Consider the following 12327-nt stretch of genomic DNA (forward strand, 5'->3'; position numbering starts at 1 on the left):
GGGGAGGGCAGGGGGGGGAGGAAGAGGAGGGCATTAGTAGTCTCACTTATTTATATAAACATAAACTCATTAGTTTTAAGAGGAGTTTAATGTTAATTTAAGTCCCTCCATAAGGATGTGTTATGTTAGATTAACTTAGGTTCTTTTTTTTCCTGGAACAGGGGTATCATAGACTTGATTGCATTTATAGGCTCTGTTTTAGCCTTTTCTTCTTCTATCGCAGTGGCTCTCAACCTTGGCTTCACATTAGAATCACCTGGGCCAAGATTCCCAGGTGATTCTAATGTGAAGCCAAGGTTGAGAACCACTGGCCTAGAAGGAAGAAATGAGGCCCAGAAATCAGGATTTTAAAAAGATTCCCAGGGGATTCTAATGTGAAGCCAAGGTTGAGAACCACTGTTCTTTTGTATTTTGTAATTCAAATAGTCCAAGAGTATTGATTGACACAATGAGTTAAGTCCCAGAGCTGGGGGTAATGTTTTCAAGCAAAGCAATTGAAAGAAAAAAATTGGCTCTTGAAGTTTTATTCTTAGGCTAAAGGCTAACATTAACTATTTTGATATAGTCACTAAATTTAATCGTGTCAGTTAGTTTTAGCTGATCTTAGTTTAGTTATAATTTGGTCTGAGAAAGGACTCGATCAAATGGGTTCTTGCTCTCTGCACAAGAGATGGCGTGCACAGTATCCTTCCCAGCCCCAAAAGAAGTAGTTCAGCATTTCCTTAGGTGAATATATCCATATGAATAACTACAAAATGCTCATGGCTTCTTATTTTTTTCTAGTGTTCTGGACTTGGTGCCTCATTCTGCTATATGCTCTCCTATTTAGTTGGGAGACCAGTTGTATACAAATATCTAACAGAGAAAGCAGTAAAATGGTCACAGCAGGTAAACATGTGTTTTTAAATTGTTTAATGTAAGTCTTTGGCTAATTGGGAGGTCAATATATAGTCCTTACATAAATTAACTCAGACTCAAGGCTTTAATAAAAATGATCTTTTGGCCAAAATAAAATCAAGTGGGAAGCAAATGATAAATGTTAATAATTTCAAAGACAAAGTTTTTGTACCCATAACAGTAATTTTAATTCTTCATTTCTAGTAAGTTCAATTAGAGCAGAGAAGTCAAAATGTCAGTGTAAAGGCAACCGCATATTTAGATGCTTCACCTGTTTTGTGTTGATGTAGTTATGTTGTCAGTGAAAAACTTGTAATGAAAAACTCCTCTGATGCATTTCACCTGTGGGAACAACTGTTACCTTTTTGTGTATATAATAGAGGCCTGGTGCACGGATTCATGCACCTGTGGGGTCCCTTGGCGTGGCCTGCGCCCTCTCACAATACGGGATCCCTTGGGGGATGTCAGGCTGCTGATTTCAGCCTGATCCCTGCAGGCCAGGCCAAGGGACCTCACTGGTGCACGGATCTGTGCATAGGGCCTCTAATATGCATATAAGATCTTTGGTTAATCTCTTCCTGCCCTCCCCCCTTTCCCTCTGAGATTCATCAGTCTGTTCCATGTTTCCATGCCTGTGCATTGAACGTCTGCCCCCTGGTGGTCAGTGCACGTCATAGCTACCGGTTGAATGGTCGAACCGTTGCTTAGGCTTTTTTTTTTTAAAACAGAGAAGAAGGGAGAGGAATAGAGAGTTAGAAACATCAGTGAGAGAGAAACATTGATCAGCTGCGTCCTGCACACCCCCTACTGGGGATGTGCCCGCAACCAAGGTACATGCCCTTGACTGGAATCGAACCTGGGACTCTCCAGTCCACAGGCTGACGCTCTATCCACTGAGCCAAACCACTTAGGGCTGCTTAGGCTTTTATATATATATATTGATATATTTCATTGATTTCAGAGAGGAAGCAAGAGGGAGAGAGAGAAATAAATACCAATGCTGAGAGAGAATCATTGATTGACTGCCTCCTGCATGCCCCTCACGGGCTTGAGCCTGCAACCCAGACATATGCCCTGACAACCGTGACCTCCTAGTTCATAGGTTGATGCTCATCCACTGAGCTGCACTGGTCTGGCACAACTGTTATCTTTAGTCAGGGTCTCTGCAAAGACTAGCAATATAATGTAAGCTATACTACATAGAAAAATCTAACATAGTATTGCTAAGAAAATTCTATTTTTATAAAGAATCAAAAGAAACACTTAACTCTCAGGGGAATTTTATAGATTACCTTTGCCTTATTCCTTTGTTTTATGATTAGCATATTAACAGAAATTAAGCATTTGACCTAGAATCAAACATTTATTTACTTGTAAAGCAAGGTGCAGAATCTCAGATCTCTAGACTTTTAGTCCAGTGCTCTTCTCATTTTATCGCATATGTACTGAATATTAAAATTAATTTACAGGTGGTCCTGGCTAGATGGCTCAGTTCTTTAGAACATCATACTGATATACACCAAAGTTGTGGGTTTGATCCCCCGTTAGGGCACATTTAAGAAGCAACCAATGAGGCGCCCCTAGCCGGTTTGGCGTAGGGCATAGAGTGTCAGCCTGCAGACTGAAGGGTCCTGGGTTCAATTCCGGTCAAGGGCACATGCTTGGGTTGTGGGCTTGATCCCCACTTGGGGGCGTGTAGGAGGCAGCCAATCAATGATTCTCTCTCATCATTGATGTTTCTGTCTCTCTACCCTTCTCCTTTCTTCTCTGAAATCAATAAAGATATATTTTAAAAAAGAAGCAACCAATGAGTGCATAAATAAGTAGAACAACAAATCAATGTCTCTCTTGCTCTCAAAATAAAATAAAATTATTTTACATATATTTTTGGAATACCTATTTATTTTTCATAAGTAAGCTTGTTATTCAAAGGAAGTATTAACTAATGTAATCATTGCCTATATTTAATTGGTTAAATATTTCCATATACTTTAATCTCATTTATTTTTATTTATTTTTAAAATACTTTTATTGATTTCAGAGAGGAAGGAGAGGAAGATAGAGATAGAAACATCAATGATGAGAGAGAATCATCGATTGGCTGTCTCCTGCATGCCAATGGTAAAATAAATATCAGAAATTTTTAAAAATTGAAGGCTGGTACCCTGACCAGTTTGGCTCAGTGGCTAGAGCGTCGGCCTGTGGACTGAAGAGTCCCAGGTTCGATTCCGGTCAAGGGCATGTACCTTGGTTGTGGGCACATCCCCAGTAGGAGGTGTGCAGGAGGCAGCTGATCGATGTTTCTCTCTCATGGATGTTTCTAACTCTCTATCCCTCTCCCTTCCTCTCTGTAAAAAATCAATAAAATATATTTTTTTAAAAATTGAAGGCTGGGTATGCTGATGTGTTATATTAGCCCTTTACATTATAGGAAGTTAAAGGCATTGAAAAGTTGATTACTTGATGTGTTTCTTATATCTAGTCATAAGTTTAATTTTGCCATTTTAGGTTTAAAATGTCATTGTTGAGCCATCATTATCTAGGTTGGTATAGAACCATCTTTAGTACCAGTAAGCTTTAAGCACAATTTAAAAAACCTCTCATCCCAAGTTAATTTAGCTCTGGTAGTGAGCATTTGATAAGTAATTCGTTGTCATTTTCAAGCTCCCTTTTGATTATTGCTATTGGATAAACTCTGAACTATCAAGGATGAGAATTTGAAATAAGGTATTTTATATTAAGCACATTGTTTTCAAGATTGACTTTATCTTGATCCCAATTCTTTTCTTTCTTGACAGGTTGAACGTCATAGAGAACATCTCATTAACTACATTATATTTTTGAGAATAACACCATTTCTGCCTAATTGGTTTATTAATATTACATCTCCTGTGATAAATGTGCCATTGAAAGTTTTTTTTATTGGCACTTTTCTAGGTAAGGTCTCTGGTTCATTCTGTATTGGAACTCATTGTGTACATATCTAGCAGTGTCCAGCTGGGCTGGATTTCATGCTTTGCAGACATGCCAGGACAGTGGCACAGTGCCTGGCCTATGTAAACAGATACTCAGAAATGTTGGTTGGATTGTCTTAATTTAAGTATTTTTGTGTTGCTTCTTTTAAAGAGGAGCATTCTCTATGGATATTTTTTAATCATGCAGGATTACTAGTAAGCAGGATTTTTAAACTCCATTTTCTCCTTCAGTGGAGAGAAAAAAAGTGCCTTTTTTGAATAATTTTCTCCTTTGTCCTCTAATCAGGCACTGAAATATTGAACTTTCAGTAAAGAATTGATCCTATTTTTTATTTTATTGAAATCAATATTTATTATGGGCATTACCAAAAGTGTGTGGGAAGCAAGGATTAACAAATATATTGCTTTCAAGGAGCTGCACTTAATTTTGAAATTAATCAGTGGACATAAAGATTCATTTGCATATTTTATGAATTCTAATGGTTCTTTAGCAAGAGCATTCTGCTTTTCTTTCAAATTTAAGTTGAATTGTTTCGCTACCAACAGAAGGAGCAGATTCCTCATGTAATGAGTATTCATTTAAGTTAATACATGCGGGAATAGATCTTTTTGAAAAATAATCAAAATCAATTTTTTTTTAAATTTTATTGATTTTTTACAGAGAGGAAGGGAGAGAGATAGAGAGTTAGAAACATCGATGAGAGAGAAACATCGATCAGCCGCCTCCTGCACATCTCCTCCTGGGAATGTGCCTGCAACCCAGGTACATGCCCTTGACCGGAACCGAACCTGGGACCCTTCAGTCTGTAGGCCGACGCTCTATCCACTGAGCCAAACCGGTTTCGGCCAAAATCAATTTTTATTACTACTTCAAAAATTTGTCAAACTTAAAAAAATATCACAGGGTTAATTTGGGATTTTGTAAATTAATGTTAATGTTTATGGAATCAAAAGAATTTTTGTCCATATTTTCTTACTTTACATATTAAATACCTAGAGATTTAGCTAACTTCAGCTTTGGCTGAATTAAGTTTTTTGGTTCTGCTTTTTTTATTTATTATAATTTTTATTTTCTTAATTGAATTTTAGAGAGAGAGAAAAGGAGAGGGAGAGAGAGAGAGAAAGAAACACCAGTGTGAGAAAGAAACATCAATCTGCTGCCTCCTGCATGGCCCCTACTGGGTATTGAGCCCACAACCCAGGCACGTGCCCTGACCTAAAATTGAACCAGCAACCTTTCAATGCAGCTGAGCCACACTGGCCAGGGCATTCAGTTCTGGTTTTTAATGAAATATGATCATTTTGTGTATGCTCTTGTATAAATTCTTTTTACTTGTATTTTGAATCTCATTTCATTTCTGAGTATCCTACCATTTTATTTTATTTTAGGTATATTCTGTCAAGGGTGAATGACAATTTACTCAGTCTTATTTTTGAATATTTAGATTATTTCCAGATTTTTATTATTATAATGCTTTGATGAATATCCTTGAGATTAGAGCTTTGCTCATATACATTATTTGCAAAAGTTGAAATTGCTGGATCAGAGCACATTCTTTTTTTAAAAAAAATATATATTTTATTGATTTTTTACAGAGAGAAAGGGAGAGGGTTAGAGAGCTAGAAACATCCATGAGAGAGAAACATCAATCAGCTGCCTCCTACACACCCTCCACTGGGGATGTGCCCACAACCAAGGTACATGCCCTTGATGGGAATCGAACCTGGGGTCCTTCAGGCCGCAGGCTGATGCTCTATCCACTGAGCCAAACCAGCCACGGCAGCACATTCTTTTTTTAAGGTTGTTCATAATTGTAAAATTTGTCTGGAAACTTTTCTTGGGTTCTTATATTTATTTTCTTAAAAAGTGATTATGAAAATTTTAATCCTTTATATGGAAATAAACTTAAGGGACTTCAAATTAAAAATTTCCATAATGGAGGTTGCTCTATTCTTAAAAGATAAATAATACATGCAGAAAATTATAATGTTAAAAGATGAACAACTGATGGTTTTTATTGGTTTTGTTTGTTTTTTTAGGTGTTGCACCTCCCTCTTTTATAGCCATTAAGGCAGGAACAACACTGTACCAGCTTACAACAGCAGGGGAAGCTGTTTCCTGGAACTCAGTATTTGTCCTAATGATTTTGGCTCTTCTTTCTATACTGCCAGCCATCTTCCAAAAAAAACTAAAGCAGAAATTTGAGTGAAAAATCATCCTAGGTTTTAGTTTTCCTATCATCATCACCATCATCATCTCAGGACTAGCAGGTTTATGTGTTCAAATCACTTCTTCAGTAATTGAAACAAGGAACTTGTAAAATAAGATTCCCTATTAAATAGTTAAAATAATGCATTTAAGTGGCAAAGGAGAGTATAAAGAATGGAAATTGATATACCATGAAAAGTGCTATTGGTAGTTATGATAGCCATCTTCTAAATTACTTTATTCTAAGAGTAGCTATAACAACTTAAAACCAGCATTAGTAGGAAATTTTTGACCCAATTGGTTACTTTAATTTATTTATGAACTGGCTGTAAATACTTATCCTGGGCTTGATATTTTAATATTTTTCTTTTTTATCCCTTACTAATAAAGTAGATATACAAAAGCAAAAATTCTGCATTTAAAAAAATAGTATTGTAGTTCTGGCTAATATCAACCGTCTTTCAGAGCATAAACTTAAAGCCAGTATTTAAAAGAGATTTACATCTTCCTCTTACCTTTGAGGTAATGGATTTGTTTAGAAGTTGCATCTTAGTGTACTACTAAATTGGGAAAGGATATCAAGTTATATCTATTTAGTGAATTTTATTTTATTTTTTTTCTGTTCCAGATTATCATGGATTCGTTTGAAATGTAAAATTCTGACCAATATATTTTCATATAGCTTTCACAATATTTCCATTGTGCATATACAAAATGGTGATTACATGAAAATTGTATCATTTTGGTGTTGATAATTTATATTAGATAATATTTTGTTACACAGTTCCCTCTTACTATCTCAAAAGGGGATCAAAAAAGCAAACATTTAACATGCAGGTTTTAGATGTTATATTAATTATATTACCTTATATTTTGAAACAGTGACAGCATAACACTTAAGTGGTTAAATATAGTTTATTTGTTCCAATGACTATGAAATTTACTTAATTTATTTATTAGTCTGGTCGTTAACATCTGTATTATGTAATTATCCTTTTTTATGCATGATATACTTATAAGAATGCCTTGTTTCATTTCTATTAATGCCTCTTTTGTTTGGGGCTACTTTTGGTTAATGCAATTTCCCAATTTAGTGTTTGTACTTTTTATAACTCAAAATATAATTAACTTCTCACATGGAAACTACTATATTTAAATGAAACAGCTTTTTGCTGCTTGCTTAATGGTAATACACTTGATTCTAGGACATAACTGATCTAAAGTAAAGTACTCTGTCAGTTTTACCTTCAGTTAAGACTGTCATGTTGAAAAGTACTATAACTGTGGGAGAAATCCTTGTATGTTTTTATTGTGAGAGGTATGATCATCCTCAGAGCCTGTTTCTACTATATAATGTGGACTGATTTATTATTTTTTCTATCACAGTATTAACAAATGGATTTATTGTAAATACAAAGAAAATATATTGATTAATATACTATTCTTATGTCACCTGGCCTTTGTGTGAAATTATTTATTATTATACCTAGCAAGGTTTTCTTCCTTTCTTATTGACCAGAGACTGAGTGATAAGCTTTTGTTATTTTTACATGTGAATTTAAAATAATATTTTGAACAAAGGTCACTAAATATTACTGTATAAAATGTAATTGAATAAATTTTTATCAGACTTTTTAGAAGAGGTCTCACTATTCACTCCATTGTGTATATATTGTACTTACTCTATTCTCAGAGTATTTTCTCTATCCTTATCATTGATTGTTTCCCTTTGCTGGTTTTTTTTTCTGTTAGAAAACTGTAACTGTCATTCGAAGTAGCGTATTTTTTCTCTCAAGAGAATAGCCAACCTTCCTAGATTCATCACCATTGACTGCCAAGAAAGAATCCTGTAGCAGGCTATACTCTAAATGCCGTTGGTGCCCATATTCATAGATTCACATACTTGGCCTGATGCCAGATGTAGATTTAAGCTTCAGCCACATCTTGAAGACAGTTACATATAATAACCACAGAGAGTAAGTATGTGTAGTAAGTAGGCCTACAAGCTAACTATGAAATTGACATACTGACTAAGTGAGACTGTACCCCTCTTAATAGCCCCTCTCTGGAATTCTATTACCTTGAGTGTAATATTTCTAAGATACTTAATAAATGCAAACTAAAATGTAATAAGAATAAATTATACTGAAAAGATTAAATTTGGTATCTTTTTCATGCTTAGTGTTTGTATTAAAACATCTTTCATCAAATAAAAATATATTCTCTTGAAATTCTGATGTGCATTTTCAAGAACAAAGAAAAATTTTAAAACCTTAAATTTTGCTCTCAGTCAGATGGCCCGGGAGATGATTCTGACTGACATCACCATGGCCGCCCAAGGAGAACCTCAAGTTCTTTCAAACTTGTATTGGTTAGTGACGGTGGGACTGGGAATACGACCTTCGTGAAACGTCACGTGACGGGTAAATTTGAGAAGAAGTATGTGGCCACCCGGGGTGTGGAAGTGCACCCCCTCAGGTTCCACACCAACCGAGGGCCCATCAAGTTCAACATGTGGGACACTGCCAGCCAGGAGAAATTCGGGGGGTCTGCGAGTCTGCTACTACATCCAAGCCCATTGTGCCATTATAATGTTTGATGTAACTTCGAGAGTTACTTACAAGAATGTGCCTAACTGGCATAGAGATCTGGTGCGCGCGTGTGTGAGAACATCCCCATTGTCTTGTGTGGCAACAAAGTGGACATCAAGGACAGGAAAGTGAAGCAAAATCAATTGTCTTCCACCGTAAAAAGAACCCTCAGTACTACAACATTTCTGCCAAAAGTAACTATAAGTTTGAAAAGCCCTTCCTCTGGCTTGCTAGAAAACTAATTGGAGACCCTAACTTGGAGTTCGTCGCCATGCCTGCTCTTCCCCCTCCAGAAGTTGTCATGGCCCAACGCTGGCAGCACAGTATGAGCATAATCTAGAGCAGGGATGGCGAACCTATGACGCGTGTCAGAGGTGACAGGCGAACTCATATTTTGGGTTGATTTTTCTTTGTTAAATGGCATTTAAATAAAATAAATAGCAAAAATATAAATCTTTGTTTTACTCTGGTTGCAAATATCAAAAAATTTCTATATGTGACACGGCACCAGAGTTAAGTTAGGGGGTTTTTCAAAATGCTGACATGCCGAGCTCAAAAGGTTCACCATCACTGCTCTAGAAGTTGCTCAGACCACGGCGCTCCCAGACTAGGATGACAACCTGTGAGAGGGAAGCTGGAGCCCAGCGTCAGGCAACTCTCCTGTGATGTCAGTGGTGCCGCCTGTTTGCCACTTTGTTATATAGCTAATCAGAACCTGTGCTTGATCCTTGGGATGCTGAAAGATGAATGGGCTTTGGAGAGAATGTGGCAGTTAAAAATACCTTCACTTTTTGGACCTGCATATTTAGCTGTTTTGGAACGCAGTTGTTTCCTTATTGAGTTTCAACTATAAGAAAGCTGCAGTTGCATCACAATACTCAGTGGTGAAACCTTGTTTGTTACTGTCATTCCCATTCTTTTTCGTTTAGAACCCGAATAAAGTTGTATTTCAAATTTTAAAAAACCTTACTTTTTTTATAGTTGACTTTTAAAAAAATAGTTTGTGTATTTTTAAATATATTTTTATTGATTTCAGAGAGGAAGGGAGAGAGAGAGAGAGAAACATCAATGATGAGAGAGGGCCATTGATCGACTGCCTCCTGCATGTGCCCTTAACTGGAATCAAACCTGGGACTCTTCAGTCTGCAGGCCGACGCTCTATCCACTGAGCCAAACCGGTTTCGGCTATAGTTGACTTTTGAGAATCTTAAAGAAATGTAATGTTCTCTTTGGCTTTTAGAAAATGGGCAGAATAAATTAAAAGGGCTGAAGCTTTCCTGGTGTGTAAATGATCATTCATTGATGGTCAGTTAGATGTGTAAAAGGTGCTAATGCAGTAAAGAAAAGACTTATTTAATTTATGAACACTGACACTAATATATATATATATACATACACACACATATACTATATAATAAAAGGCTAATATGCAAATTGTCCCCTCAGGCGTTCAACTGCTCCTTATGATATGTGCTTACCGCCAGGGGGTGGCACGGAACGAAGGAAGGCCCTGATCGCCAGCCAGGCCTAGGGACCCTACCCATGCCAAAATTTCGTGCACCAGGCCTCTAGTGTGTGTGTGTGTGTGTGTGTGTGTGTACATATATATATATAAATAATGTATAACTAGAGCCAGCTCTTATATTTAGAAAATACATCAAGAACAGAGTTTATACTCAGACTATTGGGATAGTTAAACATCAAAAAAATATATCAATATCATTTACCACATTAAGAGGAGAAAATATTATCTTGATAGATACAGGAAAAGTTTTTGATAAAGTTCAATACCTATATATAACAATAATTGCAGCAAGTCAGTAATAAGAATAATTTATTTTGATACATTGTTTACCAAAAAACTACATTAAATGTTATTTTTAATAGAAAATTTTAGATGCACTCTCTTTAAAATTGGGAAGTAAATAAAGAATCCCACTATCAATGCTGCAGTTGGATATGGATAAGGCTTTGGCCAAATGCTTTAAGGAACAAGAAAGAAGTATTGAGTGTAAAGATTGGAAGGGAAAGATAAAACTTTTATTTGAGTTGATATAATCAATTTCATTAAATTTAATTTTTTAAAGCACCTAGCAGAATAAACAAATTTAAACTAAAATGAGCCCAGCTGGTGTAGCTCAGTTGGTTGAGCATCCCCCATGCACCAAGAGGTTGCTGGTTCAATATCATTCAGGGCACATTCCTGGGTTGCAGCTGGATCCCCAGTAGGGGAGGAACAGGAGGCAGCAGATTGATGTTTCCCTTTCATCGATGTTTCTAGCTATCTCTCCCTCCCCCTCCTGAAATCTGTAAAAACAAATTAAAAGAAAAAAACAAAGTGAGGCATTGGCAGGGTTGCGGGACCCAACAAATGTGACACCAGTTACTAGGATCTACCATCTTAAAAATATAATCTTTGGAATATTAGCCTTACACCACAAGATGGCCTCTACAAGAAATTTTTTGACAGCTGCTAAAGGAAGAAAAAGTTCTCAATATTGTTAGATTTACTTACTCTTCTACCTCTCTTACCTAACCATTAGCTCTTTGAGGTCAAGACGTAGGCTGATGGGAGGGAAGGTTGATGAAGTCCCTATTGACGCCCTGTGTTGCTTGGAGAAAGGAGTGTAGAAGAAATTAGAAGTCCCAGGAGGTGGGAGGCAGGTAGTGAGAGCATGGACGAGGTGCAGAGGGATGAGAGGGGTGCTCAGAGATAAGCAACTTCAGGGAGGGGAAGTTGGACAAAGGCTGGGTCTGAGCAGATTAGAGCTCAAAGTTTTCAACTTCCTGCATTCAAAAAAGAGAAGTGCTGTTGAAAATGCTCTGAACGTGAAGTCTGGAATCTGAGTTGGAAGAGTCAGGACATGGGTCAGTGTAGTCAAAGAAACTTCTCCAGGCTTGTTTGTTTCAAGTCAAGAAAGGGTTTAAGGTGCTCTCCCTCCAGGAAGCACATCCGAGCCTGTCCTCTTCCCTGCTTTCCCCCCAAGGGCGTTACCTTTTCTCTCCTAAGCTCCCAGGGTCCTTCTTGTCTCTGTAACTTGTTCCCTGAGTCCATGTCTTCCTTCCAAGGGCTTCTTTTTATTTACTTATTTATTGCCTATGTAACTTTCTAAATAAACTTTCTCTTATTAAAAAAAAAAGGTGGTTGAATAAATATATACTTACAAATTATGCGTTTTTAAAATAAATATATTTTTATTGATTTCAGAGAGGAAGGGAGAGGGAGAGAGAGAAATATCAATGATGAGAGAGAATCATTGATCGGCTACCTCCTGCACACCTCACACTGGGGCATGTGCCCTGACCAAGAATTAAACTGTGATCTCCCAGTTCATAGGTTAACCGCTCAACCACTGAGCCACGCTGGCCAGATATGTGTTATTTTTTTAAATTGACCAGATGTTTTAGCTTAGTTTCATCATTATTAAGGATATTATGGTAGAAGTACATTCCATTAGAATGTGTGACAGTTTGGGGTTAGTTTCAAGCAGCTGTATTCTAGATATTTTAAGCAGAAAAGAACTTCACATAAGGAAATGTTATTTTTTTATTTTATTTTTATTTTTTTTAAAATATATTTTATTGATTTTTTGAGAGGAAGGGAGAGAGAGAGAGAGAGAGAGAGAGAGAGAGAGAGAGAGAGACAGAAACATCG

At 36.7% G+C, this 12327-nt stretch overlaps 1 protein-coding gene and 1 pseudogene across 2 annotated transcripts in view; both read left to right on the forward strand.

Annotated features, from left to right (window-relative positions):
- TMEM41B (transmembrane protein 41B) overlaps nt 1–7537 on the forward strand; it is a 31509-nt gene extending 23972 nt beyond the window's left edge. For both annotated transcript variants that reach the window (XM_006763478.2, XM_015563726.1), the window contains exons 5-7: nt 784–888; nt 3696–3834; nt 5913–7537. In XM_006763478.2, coding sequence (XP_006763541.1) covers nt 784–888; nt 3696–3834; nt 5913–6082 — 414 coding nt within the window. In that variant the 3' untranslated portion in view covers nt 6083–7537. The remainder of the gene's footprint in view (nt 1–783; nt 889–3695; nt 3835–5912) is intronic.
- A 198-nt stretch (nt 7538–7735) lies between these two features.
- Nucleotides 7736–9090, forward strand: LOC102759666 (annotated as a pseudogene).
- The last annotated feature ends 3237 nt before the right edge of the window (nt 9091–12327 follow it).

This window comes from Myotis davidii, unplaced genomic scaffold, assembly GCF_000327345.1.
Source record: "Myotis davidii unplaced genomic scaffold, ASM32734v1 scaffold118, whole genome shotgun sequence".
Taxonomy (NCBI): domain Eukaryota; kingdom Metazoa; phylum Chordata; class Mammalia; order Chiroptera; family Vespertilionidae; genus Myotis; species Myotis davidii.